The 25265-nt window shown below is 36.6% G+C and overlaps 1 protein-coding gene across 1 annotated transcript in view; it reads left to right on the top strand.

Moving 5' to 3' along the window:
• ANKRD50 (ankyrin repeat domain 50) overlaps positions 1 to 24642 on the top strand; it is a 33973-nt gene extending 9331 nt beyond the window's left edge. The window contains exons 3-5 of the mRNA XM_034661648.1: positions 13776 to 14005; positions 16514 to 20064; positions 21630 to 24642. Of these exons, the coding sequence (XP_034517539.1) occupies positions 13776 to 14005; positions 16514 to 20061 (3778 nt within the window). The 3' untranslated portion in view covers positions 20062 to 20064; positions 21630 to 24642. The remainder of the gene's footprint in view (positions 1 to 13775; positions 14006 to 16513; positions 20065 to 21629) is intronic.
• Positions 24643 to 25265: the final 623 nt, after the last annotated feature.

Consider the following 25265-nt stretch of genomic DNA (forward strand, 5'->3'; position numbering starts at 1 on the left):
ATTTTATTTATTTATTTGACAGAGATAGAGACAGCCAGCGAGAGAGGGAACACAAGCAGGGGGAGTGGGAGAGGAAGAAGCAGGCTCATAGCGGAGGAGCCTGATGTGGGGCTCCATCCCGCAATGCCGGGATCACGCCCTGAGCCGAAGGCAGACGCTTAACCGCTGTGCCACCCAGGCGCCGCTAATTCTTATTTCTTAGACTCTTTCTATTTAAGTGTGATCTTAAGATCAACATTATTGGCATCTCTTGGAAGTTATTAGAAATGCAGAATCTCAGGTCTTTTGAATCTGAATCTGCCCTTTAACACATTTCCTAAGTGAATCCTGTGCACATTGAAAGGTAAGAAGCACTGCCCTCAGCTTGTTTCTAGAGATTTCTTTGATTATTTTCTATTAGTTTGTTCTAAGGTATTTAATCATTTTCTTAGAATGTTTCTTAAGTCTTTTATCCTAATCTGGAACATTTATTCATCTACTCCTAGTTGATCTATTAATTTTAGCCTCTATATTCTAATTCATTTTGTTCATAGTTGGCCAATTAACCATAGTAAAACTGCTTTCTTTGGGTCATTTCTCTTAGATTGTGATAACCTGTACAGCAAATTCAAATTTTTTGCTTACCTTTAAAGCTCTTGATAATTTCATTCTGTTCATCTAAAGTATGTATCATGTTTCCAAAAGAAGTTTGGACGAGCACACAAGCTCATTTGTTATTTCAAGAAACATTTTAAGCATATAAGAGTGCTAAAGTGGGTAAGAGATGTGAAAAGTAGGAATATTCTTATTTTTCTCAGTGTTTAGTAAGAACTTCATATATATATAATAAGGATATGGATTTTTTGTTAGTTATGTATGTTGCAGAATTTTTTTAGTTTTGGTTTTGGGGTTTTTTTTTGTTTTTGTTTTTTTTTGCTTCACTTTGTTTTTAGCATTTTTGATGTTTTAAAAAAATTTATGAAATAAAATGGTTTCCATATGGTAAAATGGTTTGATTTTATGAAGTAAAATAAGTAAATACTTTTCTGCTCTTAAAAATACCTTTTAAGGGGTGCCTGACTGGTTGGTCAGTAGAGCATGTGACTCTCGATCTCAGGGTTATGAATTAAAGTCCCATGTTGGCCACAGAGCTTACGTTAAAAAAAAAAAATACATCTTTGAAGTATATTTTGATGGGTTGCCTATTTACCCTACAGTTGTTCTAGTTATGTCTTTGACCATACTACATATAATTGTCTCAAATTTTAAGTCAATTTCTCTCTTTCATGTTATTCTAATCTCAGAAATATTTTCTAAAAATTTTATTTATTTGAGAGAGAGAGAGTGTGAGAGAGGGCACAAGTGGGGAAGCGAGGGTGAGGTAGGCTTCCCGCAAGCAGGGAGCCTGATGTGGGCCTGGATCCCAAGACCCCAAGATCATGACCTGACTTGAAGGCAGATGCTTAACCTACTGAGCTGCCCAGGTGTCCCTCTAATCCCAGATATAGTCTGATGTTATTTTTTTCTACTATACACGTGCATAGTTAAATATAGTCATTGGTAATAAAATAGAATTTTAAGTGCTCACGTAATTGCTTAATAAAAAATAAGTATTAATTAAGAGAACTAATTATATCTTACTTGTTATCTAGAAGAAAGATTTGGAGCTTTCTAGAAGCTGCTGACCTTTTACAATAATGACTCATGATTTGAATACAGAGAGACTGTGATAGATTGGGGCGCCTGGGTGGCTCAGTCGGTTAAGCATCTGCCTGCAGCGTAGGTCATGATACCAGGTCCTGGGATCCAGCCCCCCATTCAGGTTCTCTGCTCAGCGGGGAGCCTGCTTCTTCCTTTCCCTCTGCCTGCCTCTTCCCCTGATTATGCTCTCTCTATCAAATACATAAAAATCTTTAAAAAAATAAATTGTGATGGATTGAATTATTTGTTTTTGATCTTCATCTTTCTATGTATTCTTGGTCTTTGCCATATAATATTGCAGGTCCTACTAGAGGAGAAATATACTTCTCTGAGTTTTTCCATTTGGCTCAACCATGTGATTTGTTTTGGCCAGTGGGATGTCTGTAGACATGATCCAAACAGAGGCTTAATATGTGCATGAGTAGTTGGGCTTATCCTCTTTGCTTCTATTATCACCATGAGAAGGACATTAGCTTTTCGGTTCAAAGAGGATGAGTAAGGTGTGGAATCAATAATATACCACTATTGTAAAAATAGCTAACGATAAAAAAAGCTAAGAAAATAATATTTCATATAGGAAATCCATAACTTTCATCAAAAATTTAGAAATCATCAATTCCTCAATTTCATTCAACCCCTATACTCAATCCATTAACTACTTTTGTTTTATTTCAGTGATAAAACAAATACCTTCACTTCTCTGCTGCCACATTTCTGCTACTCCTATTCTTTCTTGTGTAGATTCCTGCACTGGCCTCCCAGCAAGGTCTTCTTGTTGCTATTGTTGTTTGTCCCTCTTATCTTCACAAAGGAGTTAGAGTATTAGATCATATTACTTACCTGCTTAAAATCTGCCAATGACTTCTCACTACCTTTAGAATAAAATCTAAGCTTTACATGGCCCTGTCTTTGCCTAGCCTTTGACCTCAGCTTGTACTGCTTTCATCTCTGTTCATTGTTCTTTATCCACATCATTACCCTTACTATATTTTGAAATAGGTCAAGTTCCAGCCAGCAGATTTTTATATGACTGCTTGCTCTGGTATCACTTGGATGCCAGCTTTAATATTATCTCCTCAGAGAGCCTTTCCTCTCCATCTAGTCTTTAAGAAGTCTCCCCACTCAGTCAGTTTCTTAAATCAGATCATCCCACTTTGTTTTCCTTATTTTTTAATTTTCAGTGTCTATCATGATCTGAAATTATTTTGGGCATTTGTTTACTTTGACTTTATGCCTGCCTACTGGAATGAGCAGACAACTTGCCTGTCTTGTTCCCTTTCTTTCTCCAGGGCATAGACTATAGTAGAGACTCAGTAACTATTTCTTGAATTGAGGAATAACTATATTTTAACTTAAAACATTATAAATTTGCTCAAATTGATAATTTGTGTTGCTCTAGCCACATTCAGTTTTGAAATGGTACATGTTTTTCTGTGGAGCAATTTATATATAGAGATTATATGGTTTAGATGACAAGGATCCATTTGAACCAATATTTATTTTATTTGTAGTTTCTTATAATGCATGTTGAAATTAGTCTTTATAAAATGGAAGACTCTTTAACAGCATCAGTTTGATGTTATATGATGTGACTCATGAGGCCACCTTTTCCCTCTCTTCCATAAATCCCTAGCTTCATCTGTGTTTCATAGTTTCATTCTTATAAATCTTTCTGAGATTATCATTTGAAATTCATATTCATTAGAAAGGAGAAAAAAAGTTTTGTAGCTTAAATCTCAATTATTATGTTAATTAATAGCTAATTTAGAGAGAGAAGCAGCTTGCAAATGCTGTACTTCATAGGAATTGAAACATAAAAATGGCACCAAGTACAGGAAGTGGTTGCAGAAAAAGAATTTGTGGAGAAAATGATAGATTGTTCCTACCCCTGAAGTTTTTCAGTTACACAAGGAAGTAAATAAAACAGGAAAACACATATGAATCTACCTACCTATTTTGCCATATTTGCTTTAAGTCTGAGTTTTCTGTTTTGTTTTAAAGAAAAAAATAAACCACATTTGAAGCCTTCCAGGTATCTAAGTTTGATCTCACACCCCATAAGATGACCCCTCTTATCAAATGTCTTTTATATCTATGTAGTTTGACTAACTTACAGCGATTTGACTACATAGGGAGATATGTATGTGTATTCACATACTTGTTATATGCTCAAGTTTTATACATTTTTGATTCTGTATCAGCAGGTCTCAAAATTTTTTTATTTTAGGTTTTCTTTGCACTCTTAAAAATAATTAAGGACTTCAAAGAACCTTTGTTTATGTGGGTTATATATCAATATTTGGTGTATTTGAAATTTAAAGTGATAAATTTTAAAAATATGTGCTAATAAATATTTAATAATAAATTCATTACGTATTAACGTAACATTTCAATGAAAGAATATATATTGTCAAGGACCAAAAAAAAAAAAAAAACCCAAAACCACATACTTAAAAGAAGACCATTGTTTTACATTTTTTACAACTCTTTCTAATATTAGGCATAATAAAAGACGGTTGGTTTATCATATCTGCTTTTGAATGCAGCCTCTGGAAAATTCCACTGTATCCTTGAGAGATAACTAGAGAAAAAGGCAAATCACATCTTAGTTTTATTCTTACCCTGAAAGGTTCTAGGGTATAGGAAACCCTTAGGGATCCTCAGGCCACACTTTCAAAACCACTCTTCTATTATAAATTGCATTGTGTTGCTGGCAGTATTCTGCAATATTTTCTGTATCACTTTTTTTTTATGTTATCTATGTTGTTATATGTGGATCTGCAGGATTCATTTTAACTACTATACAATATATAATCCAGTCTTTATGCTATAATTCGTTTGTTGTTGTTTTGTTGATATTCCTTTAAAGATGTACTCAGCCCTTTTGGGGGCACCTAGGTGGGTCAATTGGTTAAGTGTCCGACTCTTGATTTCCTCTGGGGTCATGATCTCTGGGCCATAGGATCGAGCTCCGCACTGGGCTCTGTACTGAGCGTGCAGCCTACTTAAGATTCTCTCTCTCCCTACCCAACTTGGGTGCATGGGTGTGCTCTCACTCCCCACCCCGCCCCTCATCCCCGCCCCCAAAAAGATATATTGAGGTTTTAAACTTTTTTAAAACCATGCTGCTAAGAACATTCTCTTATGGGCATATATACTAGGAATGAAATAGTGAAGGGTGACTCCAAATTGCATAGTTAGAAATGAAATTTGGGATCATAGGGTATGTATATCCATCTTCAACTCTGTGAGATAGCACCAAACTAACCTTAAAATTGTGTCAGTTTATCCTTGTATAGTGTTGTGTATTTGAGTTTCCATTACTCTTTTAGGTCACTGAAACTACATTGTCATAGTTCTTTATGTTTCAGAAATGAACGTGAAATGGTATCTTATTATTTTAAATATCTTTGATCCTGTGCCTTGTCATTTTGTTTGTAAATTTTCTGTTTTGATGAGTATTTTTTAAATTATTTCCTTTATGTTTTACCCTTTTTTGGGTCTTAATATTTAAAAACTTGTTCTCTACTTGATTGTTCTACTGGCATTTGTTGAGTGGCATGTCTTTCACTATTAATCTGTAATACTACCAGTGTGAGATACAGACATGTATGTATGTATTTTTGAGTTCTCACTTATACTTTGGTCTATTCATTCATTCATTCATTTAACAATTAGGTATTGGATACTAGAAATGTGCCAGATGACATTCTTAATACTGGGGTATATTAGTAAAAGTGGAAATGTCATCCATGTTTATTGAGCTTACATTTTTTTGGATTGGAGTGGGTGGTTGGTAGAAAAATAAAATATTAATAACATACTATATAGCATATCAATTGACAGTAAATGCTGTGTGGATAATCAAACTAGAGTAAGGAGGATAGTACTAGGGAGATTGTGGGAGATTGTGGGATGCACTGGATAGATTGTGGGAGAAGGATTATGTTTTTCATAGGGGAGATTAGGGCATTGTGAAGGAAGTTTCTGAAAAGGACATTCCAGACTGAGGAAATATCAAGTGCAGAGTCCTGAAGTGGAACTTGGTGTAATACAATCCAAGAAAAATAAGGGAGCCTGTGTGGCTAAAACAGAGTAAGCAAGGGGGGATATGTGTAGAACCCAAGTAGAGAACAGGATCCATACAATATATGGATTTCAAGGCTGTTGTAAGGACATTTATTTTTACTTTCAGTAGTTTGGAAGACATCAGGTCTTTTAAACGGAGTAGTAACATCATCTGGATTAAGATGTTAAAGGATCACTTTGGCTGTTTTGTTGAGAACTGGGTTGGTGAAGGTGGAAGCAAGGAAATCAGTACCTGGCTAGTGTAGAAATGGAGGTAAGAGGCAGTGGTGCTTGGACTTGGGTAAAGTGGTGGAGGTAGTGAGAATTGTTCTGTTTTGATTATTTTTAAGCTTGATCTGAAAGCACATTGGATGTTGAGTATGCAAAAAACAAAGAGGAGTAAAGGACGATTCTAAAATTTTAGCCTGAGAAACTGGAAGGATGGGATTGCCCTTTACTGAAATGGAGAAGCCTAAGGAAACCACAAGTTGAGGGTTAGAGGTCTGAAGTTTAGGTTTTAATATGTTCAACATTAGATACCTAAGCAGAGAAGTTGAGTAAGTAGTTAGATTCACAAGTCTAGATTCAGAAAAGAGGTGCTGGCTGTATATATAAATTTCATGGAATATAGATGGTACTTAAGGGCATTAATAAACTTACATAAAAAGTGAATGTAAATAGAGAAAGAGAAGATTCAAGATCTGAATATTGGTATATTTCAAAATTGAAAGGTTGAGAAGATGTGAAGAGTAGCTATTTTGGTAGAAAGAGAGAGCCAAGTTCTATAGGAGTGGGGTATAGCGGTGGAAGAGCTTCATTTCAGCCTTACAAAACATTACACAAATAATGCAATAAATTAATTTGAGAATATGATAAGCACTACAAAGAAAACAGTTGAGGGGCGCCTGGGTGGCGCAGTCGTTAAGCGTCTGCTTTCGGCTCAGGGCGTGATCCAGGCGTTACGGGATCGAGCCCCACCAGGGTCCTCCGCTATGAGCCTGCTTCTTCCTCTCCCACTCCCCCTGCTTGTGTTCCCTCTCTTGCTGGCTCTCTCTATCTCTGTCAAATAAATAAATAAATAAATAAATCTTTAAAAAAAAAAAACAGTTGAGATGGAATGTTTAGAGTAACAGTAGTAAGTAACGATGAAGTCTTCTTAAGACATGGTGATCAGGGAAGGCGTCTTTCAGGAGCAACATTTGTGTTGAAACATAAAGGATAAGAAGTTCTGTATGGGAGAACTTTGTAGGCAGAGGGAGTACCAAGTGCATTGGCCTGGGGGAAAAAGAAGACATGTTTGCTGTTAGAAGTGAAAGGAGAGCATTGTGACTGGAGCAAATGGAGGACTTAGGAATGAAACCTAAGATTTTGGCTTAAGAAACTAGGAGATGATGGGGCACCTGGGTGGCTCAGTCGGTTAAGTATCTGCCTTCAGCTCAGGTCACCATCCCAGGGACCTGGGATTGAGTCCTACGTCAGGCTCCCTGCTCAGCGGGGAGTCTGCTTCTCCCTCCTCCTGCTTGTATGCTCATTCGGACACACTCTCTCTCTTTCTCTCTCTAATAAATAAAATCCTTAAAAGAAAAAAAGAAACTAGGCTATGANTTCCCTCTCTCGCTGGCTGTCTCTATCTCTGTCCAATAAATAAATAAAATCTTTAAAAAAAAAAAAAAAAAATCCTTAAAAGAAAAAAAGAAACTAGGCTATGATGAGATACCCAGTAAGTGACATGGGAAAGGCAGGTGGGGAAGACCTTATTTGGGTGACATCATATGATAATTAAATTTCTCTGATTGACTTATTTCGCTTAGCATAATACTCTCTGGTTCCATCCACATCATTGCAAATGGCAAGATTTCATTTTTTTTGATAGCTGAGTAGTATTCCAGTGTGTGTGTGTGTGTGTGTGCGTGCGCTCATGCGTGCGTGTACCACGTCTTTTTTATCCGTCCATCTGTTGATGGACATCTGGGCTCTTTCCATAGTTTGGCTATTGTGGACATTGCAGCTATCAACATTGTGGTGCAGTGCCTCTTCAGATCACCTCTTTAATCATACTTGAGGTGCCTGTGGGGCATCCACACAGAAGATAGATAGCAGATAGTTTGGGGGATTTTTGCTTTTGACTTTAGGATGAGGTCAAGGCTAGAAAAAATAGCTCAACATTTTTAAAGCCATAGATTGGCTTCTGGTTATAATATGACTGAGTAAGGCATGGAAAATAGTACAAAATCAAGAAGGTAAAACTATGAGAGAACTATAAGCCCAAACCTTAATATAATGTGGAAGTTGATATCAAATTGAGATGCAGACAAAATTGGCAGAGCGTTTTTTCTTTAAAATAAGTGCATACCCTGAATATCATCAAGAGTATATAAAGGCTCTTATTTGGAACCATGGAGACAGGTTATAGACTTATGCTGGAAGTTCCCCTGGACCGAGTGAGGCAGAAAGGAAGAACAAAGAGGGCAGGGAAGAATGAGTCAGACATTTGGGGGTAGTTCGGGAGGGGGTTGTGGTGAGAAGCCCTGCCTTATGTGTCTCCCCACAGCCTCTGATCTTAATTGGCTGGGGAGAAGTAGAAGCTCAAAGAAATTTTTCATGCCTGTAACTCTGAGTCACAAGGAGGATTCTTACAAGCCTGCACACTGGATACCAACCTGCAATTGCTGGTCCAGAGGGAACGTATCTTACTGAAGGAGAGCTGTCGTAGATAAATAAAAATATATCTCAAGAACAAAAGAGGAAGGAATCCGAGAAGCAGAGCCCAAGAAACACTCACCAGAAAAATGTTGTCATGAAACAGAAGTCTATGGCCAAACATGTAGCCTTAAATGAAAATATAATTAATAAGCAATTGCCTGAGTTAAACAGTTACATGAAGCAGAAATAAAAGTGCTTGGAGAGGGACGCCTGGGTGGCTCAGTTGCTTACGCGTCTGGCTTACAGCTCAGGTCATGATCCCAGGATCCTGGGACCGAGTCCTGCATTGGGCTACTTGCTTGGGGGGAAGCCTGCTTCTCCCTCTTTTTCTGCCTGTCACTCCCCCTGCTTGGGCTCTCTCACACGCGCTCTCTCTTTCTGACAAATAAATAAATAAAATCTTTTAAAAAAAAGTGCTTGGAGAAAAGATGGTAAGAGAGTGGAATGAGATGAAACATACCCAAAATATATATGAGGGCTTACTCTGTGAAAAGGGAGATATTTCAAATCAATAGGAGAAAGATAATTTCATAAATAGTTTTGGGATATCAGTGGGGCCATGTGGAAAAAAAAAAAATTGGAACCCTAGGTCACATCTTTATGTCAGAATTAATTTGATTAAAAAATAAAATGTTCAAAGCTTTTGAAGAAAATATGAGGAAATATTTTTTAAGCTTAGAGTTGGGAAGGCCCCTCAGAAATGTGACATAAAACTCAGGAATCATAAAAGAAAAAAAAAACTGTTAATATTATCTGTATAAAAATAATAAAAGAAACTGCATGTCAAAAAAATACCTTAAAAAGTCAAAAAGAAAAATAACAAAGAGTGGAAAAAATTAGCAACAAATGTATTTTCTTAATACTAGTCCCAAAAAGAGAAAAATGGACAATCTTTTGTAAAATGGGCAAAGGGATATAAAGACACAGTTTAAAGAAAAAGAAATATGGGGGCGCCTGGGTGGGTCAGCCATTAAGCGTCTGCCTTCGTCTCAGGTCATGATCCCAGGATCCTGGGATCAGCCCCGCATCAGGTTCCCTGCTCGGCAGGAAGCCTGCTTCTCACTCTCTCATTCCCCTTGCTTGTGTTCCCTCTCTCGCTGTTTCTCTCTGTCAAATAAATAAATAAAATCTTTGAAAATAAATAAATAAAATAAAAAATAAACAGAAATATGACTCCTAGGCATATGTAAATGTGATTGGCCTCCTGAGAAGCAAAATGTAAATTAAAACTACAGTGATGCCATTTTTTATGTATCTGTGTAAAAATTAAATAGGCAGTCTTACACAGCTGTTGGGAATATACATTTATGTAATTTTTGAGAGTATTTTGTCAGTTACTACCAAAGTATATACAGGTATGCCCCTTAACCTAGCAACTGTAATCCTAGTAATATATCTTACAGATGTGCTTGTACTTTGCAGAATGATATGTACAAGAACACTGTAGACTTAGACTGAACCATATCAATAATCATATTAAATGTAAATGGTAAATATCCTAATTAAATGGCAGTTTGTCTGCTTGGGAAAATGTTAAGATCTAATTATATGTTGCCTACAGTATACTTTGTATATAAAGAGACACATAGTTTAAATGAAAAAGAATGAGGAAATATATACTATGCTAACCCTAATCAAAAGAAAAAGCATACAGTAATATCAGGTGATGTAAATTTTGGAGAAGAATATTACCAGGGATCAGAGAGGATCATTTCATAATGATAAAGGGATGAATTCCTCAAGGATATAACAATCGTAATTGTTTCTTACTAAAAACACAGCTTCAAAATATCAAAAGCTAATACAATTTCAAGAAGACATGGACAAATCCATCACATACATTCTGATATTTTAACACTTCCCGTTCAGTAATTGATAGAGCAAATAAACAGCAGATCAGTAAGAAGAATTGAACAATATTATCACCAGATTGACCTGATTGACATTTGTAGAACAGTCTACCCAACAATAGCAGAGTGCACATTCTTTTAAGTGTCCATACAACATTTACTAAGATAGATAAATTCTGGGTCACAAAACAAATCTTAATAATGTAAGGGTATGCAAGTTATATGAAGTATGTTATCTAATCACTGTTGAATTAAATAATGATAATAACACAGTAGCATAAAAAACCTGGGAAATCCCCAGATACTTGAAAACTGTACAGCTCACTTCTAAATAACCTATAATTCAAAGAAGGAATCAAAGGGTAATTATTTAAACTAGAAGATATTGAAAATACTTAAGAAAGGAATTCATAATATTAAAGGATTATATTAGAAGAAGAGTGTGAAACTTAAGTTTCTATCATAAGAAACTAGGAAAAGAAGAGCAAACAACGAGTAAGCAAATGCAATGAAATAATCATCAAATCCTATCAATTTCACCCACCAGATTTCCCTCAAATTCTTATAATATTTGCTATAATATAATTAGTAGACCCTAGTGGTTAAGGGTAAAAACTAAGGTGGCCAACCACCTCGTTTGCTTAGGAGTTGGGGCTGGGGAGGAGGTGCAGCTAGTTTCTCAAATCAGTGTTTTAAAACTTGGAAAGTCCCAGGCAACAGTATGAATGGTCCATCCTTGTGTAGGTTCTGGAGTCAGACCTTAGACTTGAAACCTTCCTTTAACTTTGGACAAATGGCTTACCCTCGTGTGCTTTGATTTCCTCGTCTGGAAATGGGTTTATAATAATACCCATCTTAAAGAGTTTATGTGAGAATCAGATGAGTTAATGGATAGGTAAAGTACTTCAAGCATGTAAAACACTGACTTGAAGTTAGCAGCGGTGCCCCCTTTTTTTTTTTAAATAAGCGGTCGCCTCCCATCTCATTCTTCCCTTGTAGACTTACCTTGCTTCAGGCTTTCCTTCAAATATAACCAGTTATTTTTATAAACACAAATATAAACATACCAATTTCCTGCTTGAAAACTTCAGTAGCTCCTTAGTACCCTTAGGTCATAGTCCAAATTTCATAATAAAGTTTAGAAAACCCAGTATTTACGCATTTCCCTAACTTTTCTTTCATACTTTGTTCAGTGGTCTTTCTCTTCTTCAAGACTTTGCAAGTGAGGTTGCCGCAACTAGATTTTTTTTTTTTTTTTTTTTTTGGTCCCGTGCGTTGTTCTTACCCTAGCTCTTTCTCCTAAGCTGCTTTTTTTTTCGGCTTCCCTGAGCTCTCCTCCACCCTACGCCTTTCAACAGCAAGTTAAGTTGGCCCTCTGTGTACTCCCATAGCACTGTGTATTATTTCTCAAGTGGCAGTGATTATAGTACATTACTATAGTAGGTTATATACTATGGCATACATATTACTATAGTACCTGTTATCAACCTTCTTCTCCTAAGAGAGGAAATATATACATAAGATACAGTACAATAAATTTTCTCAAATTTAGCATATTCCTTCTGTTAGGATTGCCCTGCTTCCTCTTAATTATAATTTATTGTAAAATTTATTGTAAATTTATTACAATTCCTGAAGAATTATAATTGGTTCTTCAAAACTAAATTCATCTGAGCACCTAATATTTGAATATTTCTCTGACCTCCTCTGCCTTTCCTCTCTACTTCCCTTGAGTTGGTCATAGGTCATTTATGAATCACACTAGTCATGTTACTGCCTTTTATCATAGCACTGAGCACACTGCACTGAAGTTACTTGGTTTCCATTCTAGACTACAACAATGTCAAATCTTTATTTAGGATTTGTTATGGGGACAGCACTATGCTAAGCCCTGGGGTACACTCATGAGCAAAACTGGCATGGTCCCTGTTTTCTTGATGCTCTTACAGTGTAAAGGAAGAAATAAGAATGACATTAAATTAGTAAGTCTAACATTGCAAATTTGATAGTGTTATGAAAGAAATATTTAATACTATGAAAGCATATTATATGCATTCAATCTTGGAAAAGTGACTCTCAGGCATACAATTAAAGATTAAGGAGGAGTTAATTACATGAAGAGAGAAAAGAAGCACATTTTGGGCAGGGAAAACTGCAAATGAAAAGATCCTTGTGTGGGATGCCTGGGTGGCTGTCGGTTAAGTGCCTGCCTTTGGCTCAGGGCATGATCCCAGGGGCCTGGGATTGAGTCGGGCATCAGGCTCCTTGCTCGGCGGGGAGCCTGCTTTTTCCACTGCCTGCCATTCCCCCTACTTGTGCATGCGTGCTCTCTGTCTCTCTGACAAATAAATAAAATCTTAAAAAAAAAAAATGAAAAGGTCCTTGTGTAATTGTATCTAATAAAAGTCATCGAAAGAAGGCTAGCGTGGCTGGAGTAGTATTGTAAAAAGGTTGCTCTGGCTGCGGTAGGCGCTCTGGGAAAGCGGTTGGAGACATGAACATACAGAACACACGGTGATGATGGTGGTCCAGGTGAGAGATGATGAAGTGTGGAGTAGGCTGATGATGGTACAGACTGAGGTGGGTTTGAGAGATTTTTATAAAGAAATATTGGTAGGACATAACGACAGATTAGATCTTGGTTGCTATGGGATTGAAAGTGTAAGAAGAGAGTTGTAGAAAGGATTATTTGTAAATTTTCGGTATTCATAACTAAATGGATTATGTCCCTTTCAGTGCCTTATTTGGCACATGGCATGCTTAAGTAAATATTTGTTGAAAATGAATGAGCATTGTTTCAGTTATGAAAAAGTTATATTCAATTGCAGTATAAATTATGAGTAGAAATGCATTGTTCTGTTGAATTAAACCCAATAATTTGTTCTTTAACATTGAAATTTGAACATACACCAAATGGAACCTAGATTATAGTAGTTTATCTTTGTATCATCTTTTAAAATAAAATTTGTGTGTGACAAGCTAGTATAACCTGCAGTCATTTTGTAAGAGAAATAATGAAATATTTTTAAATTATATGGGACACTTGATATTTTCTTTTTATTAAAGTGGTCCCCAAAGTTTTTTGTTTGTTTTTTTTTTTGGTGTTTTTTTTTTTTCCTTTGCAGCACATTTTAACTTGGTTATAAGCAATTTAAGCTTTTTATTGGTGATTCAAAAAAGTCAGGAAGGGAATATTGAAATGTGGTTTCCGAAAGTTCCTACTGTCCTCCTTAATTATGCTGAATTACTAATACACACACTCTCTTACTCACTTTATTGTGGAAAATGTTACTGAAAATGTGAACTGTTCAGCACTAATATTCTTAAAGTAAGGAACTGAAGCTTGCACAATATTTTTATTCTAAAACCTTTATTCTTAAAACATATTTATAACCTATATGACTAATGTTTGAATGATAAACTAAATGTCGTAGCCAATGACATTCAAAGTGTTCATATGGATGCGTTTTACAGATGTGTTCTGCTCCCTCTTTTGGGAATGAAGCCTCCCCAGCAAAGCCTGTATCTGCTTGTTGATTCTGTTGATGAAGGGTGTAACATCACTGAAGGTGAACAAACGTCTACCAGCTTATCTGGAACTGTTGCAGAGCTTTTAGCTGGTCACCATGAGTTCTTCCCACCATGGCTATTGCTTCTGTGTTCTGCCCGAAAACAGAGTAAGGCTGTTACTAAAATGTTTACTGGTAAGTGTAATTACTGCCATGTATGTATATTGATGTGTTATTGATATATTTCTAAACTAGCTGTCTTATCTTCTAAACTATTCTTGGCATTTTTGTGCAAATGCCACATTGGTTTAATATTTTTATTTTTTTTTGTACACTTACTTCCCAGCCCTCTTTGTCACCAATATTATTATTCTGAATTAATATAGTTTTACTTTTATTCCTCCAGATTGACTTTAATAACATACTTTTTAAAATTATAGCTATTAATAATATAAACAAAAAGTATTAAATTTGGTTAAAACTTTTAATATAGGAGAAATCTGAAATATAAAATATGCTTTCTTTCCATCCATGAGCATAGCATATTTTTTTCATTTCTTCAACTTTTTTCCTAGACTTTTTTCAGTTTCCCTTGCTATGTCCTACCTAATTCTTTCTGCTTTTTGCTATTGTTTTAAGTTGAAATATATGGATTTTGAATTGAAATGAGTGCATTCAGAATTAGAATTGGCAGGTGTATGTATCACCATAGGGAAAGAACATTAAGATTTCTGCTGGGTCTAAATAGGTTTCACCCACTCATATCTGAGGATTTAACATTCTCATCTGAGAAAATCTCTTTCCTGATGTATTCACTACACTAACCAGTAGCATTTTTATTAATGGCTTCAGATTGGAGTCAATTTAATGAAAATTACTTTGGCCCTTAAGCAGAATCTTGACTGCCTTTGAGGGTATTATTGTGGGCTAATGTCAATTGGTATGTGTTATGGGACTGAAGGAAATAGCCCATTTGAAACCATTTTGTGCACAAAGAAATTAATCCTCAAGTATTTTTGTAGATTTTCATACATACTTACTTTATCTGGTTATAAAATAATATTTGTTCCATATAGAAAATATTTGAAATGACAACATACTCAAATATTAACTAACATCTTTCAGGGATAAAGTATTAAGTAACTACTCTTCAACATTACGTGTTAAATTCTGTTTATGTTATTCTACCTAGTTGAGATCATACTTACATCAATTTGATTTCCTGCTTTTTAATAAACCGTAACATTTGTAAGCCTTTTAGTGTCACTATATTGTCTTTTTAATAACTGTATTAATGACTACATAATTTACTAGTGTATCAATGTGCCAGAATATGACTTTCTTATTGTTGTACTTCTAGGTTTTATTTTCCTAGTCCCTACCCTCACAGACTCTTCAGGATAATAAATAATTGTAATGAGTATCAGGTTATAAATACTGGCACACGTTCTATCACTCTGTCATTCTACTGGCAGCAGCACTAAGAAGTTTCATACCTTGGGAAATATTTTCAATAAGAATACAAAAGTGGTTCAACAGAGATATGGTCCAACATTTCAGTAAATCATGTTTTTATTCCCCTAAAAATGTTGAGCATTTTTCAGCCTTATAATGATATGTTAAAGTGCTTTGATAGCAATGTATTAAATTGTGCATATTCATAATAAGACAATTTCATTTATAATGACTAGAAGTTGCAATTTTTAAAAAGCAATTATTTTCAGTATCTTTAACTCAGGGTATTCAAATTATTAACAGGTATTCTCAGTTCTGCTGTAATGAACAGATAACTATCATTAATGATGAACTTAATAATTTAGTCTATCTAAATTCATATTACTAAGCATTTAGATTTGGAAGAGCTTATTTTTTAAACTGTAAGCATTTTGTGTATATTCTTTATGAAAGTGTGTTTTTAGTAGTAATTTAGAGGCAGTGACAGGTAATACTCATAAATGGATATAAATATTCAGTCCCATAATTAAGGGTGTGTACATTCAGGTATGTGGATGGGAATATATAAATTTTTCACGTGAAAAAGATCAGCGTGTAAAAACAAGCAAGTGTTATTTATTATCTCCGGCAACCTTTTTTCCTTAGTCATTTGGGAGTTCAGAAACTCTTACCAAGGTGCTTTCATGGATATGTATATAAGACTTTCTAATGTTGAGTTTAGTATCTCTTGTCATTAAAGTTGAGAGGAGCCCTGAGCCACTAATAGAATAAGAAATAGTTCCATTTGTAGATCAGAAAATGAAATCGTTTATCTGCCATTAATGCCTTTTTACAGAAGGAAGAGAGAACTGGTTTATATGCTTATAGATATTGTGGCGCTTGGGTGGCGCATTTGGTTAAGCAGCCGTCTCTTGGCTTCAGCTTAGGTCATGATCTCATGGGTCATGGGATCAAGGCTCCGTGGCAGGCTCTACGTTCACCAGGGGGTCCATTTGAAGAGTCTTTCCCTATGCACCCCCCCCCCGTGCACGCCTGTGCATGCCTGCACTCTCTCTCAAATAAATCTTAAAATATATATATATATATATATACATATATATATATATTCATAGGTTTTAATTTATAAGTATTGATTTGTTATTGATTTCTTTGCTAATTAGTTTATTATATTTTGAGGACTTCCTCTTCAAATAAATGGCAACTTCTGTAATCATTTTCAACTGATGAATCTACTTTTTGTCTCTTTAGGTTTTCGAAAAATAAGCTTAGATGACCTTCGGAAGGCATACATCGTTAAGGATGTTCAGCAGTACATCCTTCATCGTTTAGATCAAGAAGAAGCTTTGCGACAACACCTCACAAAAGAAACTGCAGAGATGTTAAATCAACTGCACATTAAAAGCAGCGGATGCTTTCTTTATCTAGAGCGAGTTCTAGATGGAGTTGTAGAAAATTTTATTATGTTAAGAGAGATTCGTGACATCCCAGGAACTCTAAATGGTCTGTATCTCTGGCTGTGTCAGAGACTTTTTGTAAGGAAACAGTTTGCAAAAGTTCAGCCCATTTTGAATGTGATTCTTGCAGCCTGCCGACCTTTGACCATAACGGAATTATATCATGCGGTATGGACTAAAAATATGTCATTGACCTTGGAAGACTTTCAACGTAAGTTAGATGTCCTCTCCAAACTTCTTGTTGATGGACTAGGAAATACTAAAATACTATTTCACTATAGTTTTGCAGAGTGGCTTCTGGATGTGAAACACTGCACTCAGAAGTATTTATGTAATGCAGCAGAGGGACACAGAATGTTGGCTATGAGTTATACCGGTCAAGCCAAGAATTTAACACCATTGGAAGCACAAGAATTTGCATTGCATTTAATTAATTCAAACTTACAGTTAGAGACAGCTGAGTTAGCTCTCTGGATGATTTGGAATGGTACACCTGTCAGAGATTCCCTGTCTACTTTAATACCCAAGGAGCAAGAAGTGCTACAGCTGTTGGTTAAAGCTGGTGCTCACGTCAACAGTGAAGATGATCGCACATCGTGCATAGTCCGACAAGCCTTGGAAAGAGAGGATTCCATTCGGACATTATTAGATAATGGAGCTTCGGTAAATCAGTGTGATTCAAATGGGAGAACGTTATTGGCTAATGCTGCATACAGTGGCAATCTTGATGTAGTGAATTTACTTGTCTCCAGGGGAGCGGATTTAGAGATCGAAGATGCGCATGGACATACCCCGCTTACCCTGGCTGCTAGACAAGGACATACCAAGGTGGTTAATTGTTTGATTGGGTGTGGTGCAAATATTAATCATACTGATCAAGATGGTTGGACAGCATTAAGATCTGCTGCTTGGGGTGGCCACACCGAGGTAGTTTCTGCACTACTTTATGCGGGTGTGAAAGTGGACTGTGCAGATGCTGATAGCCGAACAGCTTTGAGAGCAGCAGCTTGGGGAGGACATGAGGATATTGTACTGAATTTGCTACAACACGGTGCTGAAGTCAACAAAGCGGATAACGAGGGGAGAACTGCACTGATAGCAGCAGCATACATGGGCCACAGAGAAATCGTGGAACACCTCCTGGACCACGGAGCAGAAGTGAACCATGAGGACGTCGATGGCAGGACTGCACTCTCTGTCGCTGCTCTTTGTGTGCCTGCAAGTAAAGGACATGCATCAGTTGTTAGTCTTTTAATTGATCGAGGTGCTGAAGTAGATCACTGTGATAAAGACGGCATGACTCCACTGCTGGTAGCTGCCTATGAAGGACACGTCGATGTGGTTGACTTGCTTCTAGAAGGGGGAGCAGATGTAGACCACACAGATAACAATGGTCGTACACCCCTCTTAGCAGCAGCTTCTATGGGCCATGCCTCAGTGGTAAACACGCTTTTGTTTTGGGGCGCAGCTGTGGATAGCATCGATAGTGAAGGCAGGACGGTCCTCAGCATAGCTTCAGCCCAAGGAAATGTTGAGGTAGTACGGACTCTGCTGGATAGAGGGTTAGATGAAAATCACAGAGATGATGCCGGATGGACACCTTTGCATATGGCAGCTTTTGAAGGTCACAGACTAATATGTGAAGCACTTATTGAACAAGGTGCTAGAACAAATGAGATCGATAACGATGGACGAATACCTTTCATATTAGCTTCGCAAGAGGGTCATTATGATTGTGTTCAAATACTATTGGAAAATAAATCCAACATAGATCAAAGAGGTTATGATGGCAGAAATGCACTGCGGGTTGCTGCATTAGAAGGGCACAGGGACATTGTTGAATTACTTTTTAGCCATGGAGCTGACGTTAACCACAAAGATGCTGATGGCAGGCCTACGCTTTATATTTTGGCTTTAGAAAACCAACTTACAATGGCCGAGTATTTTCTAGAAAATGGTGCAAACGTAGAAGCAAGTGATGCCGAAGGAAGGACGGCGCTTCATGTTTCCTGCTGGCAAGGCCACTTGGAAATGGTGCAGGTTCTGATAACCTATCACGCTGACGTCAACGCTGCAGACAACGAAAAGCGGTCTGCCCTGCAGTCTGCGGCGTGGCAGGGCCACGTCAAAGTGGTTCAGCTTCTGATCGAGCACGGTGCCGTCGTTGACCACACGTGCAATCAGGGGGCGACAGCCCTCTGTATTGCAGCCCAGGAAGGGCACATTGATGTTGTGCAGGTTTTGCTAGAGCACGGGGCCGATCCAAACCATGCTGATCAGTTTGGGCGCACGGCTATGCGCGTTGCAGCCAAAAACGGACATTCTCAAATAATTAAATTATTAGAAAAATATGGTGCATCTAGTTTGAATGGCTGTTCCCCATCTCCTGTTCACACAATGGAGCAGAAACCTCTGCAGTCGGTGTCTTCAAAAATGCAGTCCTTGACGATTAAATCGAATAGCTCTGGCAGTACCGGTGGAGGGGACACACAGCCTTCGTTGCGCGGCTTACCTAACGGGCCAGCTCATGCTTTCAGTTCCCCTTCAGAATCTCCAGATTCTACAGTCGATCGTCAGAAGTCGTCCTTGTCAAATAATTCCCTGAAAAGCTCAAAAAATTCATCTTTGAGAACGACTTCATCTACAGCAACGGCTCAAACAGTGCCCATCGATAGCTTTCATAACCTGTCATTCACAGAACAAATTCAGCAGCATTCGTTGCCGCGCAGTAGAAGTCGACAGTCCATTGTTTCCCCATCTTCCACAACACAGTCCCTGGGACAGAGCCATAATTCACCAAGTAGTGAATTTGAGTGGAGTCAGGTAAAACCCAGTTTGAAGTCAACTAAGACAAACAAAGGGGGGAAATCAGAAAATTCCAGCAAATCTGGGGCAGCTGGGAAAAAAGCTAAGCAAAATAATTCTTCACAGCCAAAGGTTTTAGAATATGAAATGACTCAGTTTGATAAAAGAGGGCCTGCGGCCAAATCTGGGACTAGTGCACCACCTAAACAGATGCCGGCAGAATCTCAGTGCAAAATCATGGTACCTGCGGCTCAGCAAGAAATTGGTCGATCTCAACAGCAGTTTCTTATTCATCAGCAAAGTGGGGAGCAGAAGAAGAGAAATGGGATAATGACAAATCCCAATTACCATCTTCAGAGCAACCAGGTTTTTCTCGGTAGGGTGTCAGTCCCTCGGACGATACCAGACAGGGGGCATCAGGAAGTGTTAGAAGGATATCCTTCCTCCGAGACGGAATTAAGCCTTAAACAAGCCCTGAAGCTTCAGATTGAGGGTTCTGACCCTAGCTTCAACTATAAAAAGGAAACACCATTATAAAAGGTAACATTTCATCAGCATAGAGAATAAAATATCAAAAGTATTGTTCCCTTTACTAGGGATGCCCTTTTCCCTAATAGTCACGTGGCCAATTCCCTCAGCTAATCTCTGTTCAGATGCCATCCTTTCTCTCAACAAGACCTTCCCTTAGCATCCTTGTGAAGTCGAATGGTCCCACTACCAGCATTCTCTTTTTTTTTTCCTGCTTTTTGTTAGCCAAAGAACTTACTAGTTAGCATTCTTTATGTATTTTATTTATTATTATGGTTATTATTTGTCTCTTCCCAACTTAAATGTAAAGTCTGTGAAAGTAGGGATTTTTATCTGTTTTTTTCTATGACATATTCCACGTACTTGGAATACTCTTTGGACCTATAGTAGTTTCTCAGTGAAAATGTATTGAGTAAGTGAATGGATGAATGAATGAGTGAATGAGTAAATGAATGAATAATACTACTTAATGGATCTCAGATTAAGAATTTCTTCCTATACCATCATTTCCTCTCTTAAAAGCTCTTTGATGGAAGGGAGAGGACCATTTCTGTAATATTCACATTTTGGTTTGAATAAAATAGTCTATGTTGTGCTTTAGTAGATAGGTAGTCAGTGTTAATTTCCTTCCTTTTCACCCTGGAAGAAGTCAAAGATTTGATCAGCAAAAGGTAATTTTTATTATGACAGATCTCTTAAAAATCTTCCAAGTAAAATTTGCACACATCAAGAATAGGTGAGGAAAGATGATAAGGTGGATGTATTAGCAAGAGGGTATTTAGAGCCTCGTATATTTCAACATAAGAATTGTATGTTTAAACCTCAAAATAAATCATATTTATTAAAGCTTTTCCTTCCACCACAATGAATGCTTCACTAATTACATAGGGGACATTAATGAGAAAGTATATACATAATTTTATATAATAGACACTTTTTCAGAAGCACATTTCTCTCAGAGATAAATCCAAAGGTTTCGTGAGGGATCTTTGCTAGTTTATACTGCGAGTATATTTGTCTCACTTAGCTTAATCATTTTTCACCCTCTAACAAAATTGTACTCTTTAGTACACTGAAATTTCCTCCTTTTGCTTTTTTTGTCTTTGGAGCTATATTTTAGGGGTATTTTAGGTGAAGCATTTTATTATAAATTATAAACTTGCTTTCTGATAGTAAACGCCCTTCAATATGAATCAATGGATGACTGGTCAGATACCATTTAAAAATAATTTGTGTAAAGTAGTTCATTCTGCAATGTGATATATTTAAAAAATATTTTGTTCTGATGGTACAACCCTCTAACTCTCATGACATCTTTTGTAAAGGCAAAGTATAAATACATATTAAACAGCAAAACACATGAATTAGGGTATGAATTAGGGTAAACATTTTGTGGATTCTTTAAAAGTGACTTATAAGTTGAATAATGAATCTTTAATGGATGTGTCCACTTTATGCTTTACATAGTAAGTATATATATATATAAAAAAATATAATTATATAGGGTCTTAAAGCTATATGTAGTTATATAATAAGTATAATGTAGAAATTAATTTTTTTTTTAACTTTTGCATTAGTTTCCTATTCTGTGAAACAGAAGACATTGTGATTGGAGTGGTTCTTCAGCTACTGGATGAAAACATAAAATGCCTGTTGATTTGCTGAAAAAAAATGAAGAATGTGATATCTGCAGTACAGTAACCTTAATTACTGTAATGTGCCTAAATAGTAAGGCTGCCTTCTCAATGTAACCCTCTGTGCTTAAAGAATTTCATTTTGTGTGCTTTGTATTCACTACACAAGAATAAGCACTTTTGTTTTTTAAATGCAGATATTTACTGCAGTTCCCTGATAAAAGCTGAAAAAAGTTTTAAGTTAAGATTTGATAAATGTGCATGTGCCATGATCAAATATATACAAAAAGTTCTTTGTATTTATTTTTTTTTCTTTTTTGTGGCGAACGAAACTTAAGCATATTGTTTCAGTCACATTTGCATTGTTGTAGTGTATGGCTTGTTTCTTGTATCTTTAAAAATGTTGCTCAATAAAATAAATCATGCAGCTGTTTTATGTTCAGTACACCTTCAGCATCGGTTAAAAATGTGTTTCTATTTAATAATGCCACATTGAGGTGAAAAATGGTTTGTTGACAGATTTTTTAAAAATAATTCTAGTGTTTTAGGGAGCTGCTCTAAGTAGTTTAAATTTGGATTTCCCAGTAGAATCCTCCTCATCTCTGGCTAAAGATGAAAAAAAGAAAGAGAGGAAAAAACAGACTACAGGCAGAACAAAGTTCTGTTTCATTCACTGGGATGCAATTTCACCTTCCACTCACTTGTCATTCCACCTCCAAGAAGACAGACTATCATTCCTGAGGCATGAAAATTCTCAGGGACAAAGCCATGCCTCAGGGCATGTGTACGCAGAAGGAGATGCACCTGTCTGAGGGTAGATTTTTGATCCCTGAACACAATTCATTGACTACACTTACCTCTTCTGTCCAGTTAAATAAGATATAATTTCCCAGTGTAAATTTTCATGCTGGCTTCTCTCTCCATTGTTTCTATCTTGTAAATCACTGCATGACCAAAAGAGCCCCCACTCAAAATCAATTGAATCAGTTTTAGTGGTAGTTGGATGAATATTTTTGATAACTGTAATATGTGCGGTCCTTCACAAGTGACACCACTAACCTGTCAGTCATAGCACATGTGTATTTTTTTAATTGATATTTGGTAAACAGTAGTGATGGATTTGCACTTTTCTGTCCACATACTCTTTCCGGTTTTCTTTTTTGGCCAGTTGCTCGCAGGATAACTGGATGGCGGGGTTAAAGATGAAGTCTGTGACCAGGGAAAACAAAAGTGACTGGCTCAGATGAGCAGGGGACCCAGAGCCTTGGCCTCCTGGCTGGCCTCTAAACCAGTGAGGCTGGCTTGGATTTATTGTTGAGAAGCCATGGTTGTGGGTTTGGTCTTTGAATAACCCCTGCGAACTTTAGAAAGCCCAGAAATTCTGTTTTTCCCATGTGCTGATGATAAGAAAGAGGAAATGAGGAAAGAGAATTTGGAGAATCAGCACAAAAACACTGCTACTACTGGAGAAAAATCTTGAGTAACAGACGTCGGTAATGTCATCTTCATTTTTGAAGGACACAGGTGATGCATCACAGAAATAGAAACGTGTACTTGGTTGTGATAAGTATTTCACTTGAATCTTTGTGTAAGGCTTTTGTTTTCTCTTATTTTTTAAAGTCAGCAAAACACATTTTGTGTCATCAGTAAGTCATAATCAGAAATAGGAGAGAAGTTCAATCAATATTAAAGTGACATGGCAATATGGATAACTCGAATGTGAATGTTTCAAGTATTGAATTTTTGTCCCCATGGGACATTTATTAAATACACTTAATAGGACTCTTGCAAAGTAGCCTTAAGAGTGTTAATGATTCTATTGATAAATATGAATACATACTATTATTAGAACCAATCTTCCTCGTATCTCCAATACAGTACATCTACATTACTGTAGAAGATGAAGCTCTAATTTCTTATTAGGTGTATTTTTCTTTAGAAAGAGGACCCTGAAAGCTGCCAGTTTTTCTATTAACCTTGAATTATTGGACTTGTATTTATTTAATTTTATTGTTTTTTACAAAAATGCACCTTGTGGCCAAAGGGCAAAGATATGACTCATTACATAAGGGATTTATGTTTTTCAAAGAGCTGAATGTTTTCATATCCATATTATGTACACTTGAAACAGTTGGTAGGAAGAGGATCTGTTGGAAAAATATGATTTTCAAAAGTAAGTATTCCTCTGGATGTTTTTGTATTAATTGTGTTTTGGAATAGGACAGAAGTGGCTTTTAGTTAGGATAAGGGTGATAAGGGTGCTGAAGATGCCCTGCTTTGCCTATTTGTTTTTGTGGGGGATTTAACAGCATGACTGAAAATGGCTTTTGCTTCATGAAGAAGAGTAAAAAATAGTCCCCTCAATTTAAAATGCCTAATAGCTATTTTAAAAATTAAAATGTTTAAATGTGTAAATCACATCACCTGATGTGATTTACACACCTAGGATGCCATGTGCTTATGACTTTTTTAACATTCCATCTGTGCCCATTCCCTAGAAGTCGTGAGTTGATAATAAGGGAAGTGATAAAAAATACAGTAATGAAAAATTAAAATCTGAATGTATGTAGGAAAGGTTTTGGAAGGAAAATTGACTGGAACTCCTGTGTACTGCAAAGTACAGCCAGTATCTTTTGTCTCTCTTCCTTATCCTCCACCCCTACTGGAATCCTTACCAAAAATAATTCACTACTTTAAAAACAGGAGTAAATATTTTTCTCAATATTGTTTGGCTATGCAAATGTTTGTTTTGCTTACTGTTCTCCATTTACACTTCTCAGCAAATGTAGTTGCAGACAAATGCTTTCTTTTTATTTTTGCCTTGGTTTGGGGTATGTAAATAGCCTAAAATGTACATTGAATTTCACATTGTAAAAGTTTTATTTTATTCCTTGTATTATATTAAGCAAAAATCCCTATGTATATGAAAGTGCATAATAAATATATTTGCTCTACAGAGGATATCTTGTTTTAATTTTATCTTTGAGCCAGCAGAACATGCATGACGTGTTTACAGTAAAAACAACTGTTAGTTTTAAGTTGTAACTTATTTTAAATAAATACAGAGAAAATGAATTTGGAAACATTTTACCAAAAAAAAAAAAAAAGAGCTACAGAAACTTCACCAAGGAAGGTAGAAAAACAAAAAGATCTAGACTCTGTCTTCCCAAGGTTTCTGTAAGGACTTTGCGTTCTTTTTCTTTTTCCCGTGATTGAAAACCATGGAAGTGCCGGACGTCAGCACGCAGGTTCACGACTCTGAAATTGCGTAAGCCGGGCAGTCGTGTGCGCGCACGCTCCTTGGCCGTCAGGATATTATGGCCATCTCACCTTCGATAGTTTGGAGTTTATTGCAAGTATGATCATTCGTTTCTGTGTACTCTTCACTCGGTAAAGTTGAGTCACTTCATGATCCGTTTCTCTGACCAGAACACAACGTGGTATATATGTACGTGCTTGTGTGTGAATATACACGATACCTGACTCCAGGGAGCGGTTTCTAAAAAGGCCAGTAAGGTATCCTGTGTTAGGTGATTTTATGATAGTTACAGAGTTCTGCAGTAATTACCATATATTGTT

This window comes from Ailuropoda melanoleuca, chromosome 5 (genome assembly GCF_002007445.2).
Source record: "Ailuropoda melanoleuca isolate Jingjing chromosome 5, ASM200744v2, whole genome shotgun sequence".
Classification (NCBI taxonomy): Eukaryota; Metazoa; Chordata; class Mammalia; order Carnivora; family Ursidae; genus Ailuropoda; species Ailuropoda melanoleuca.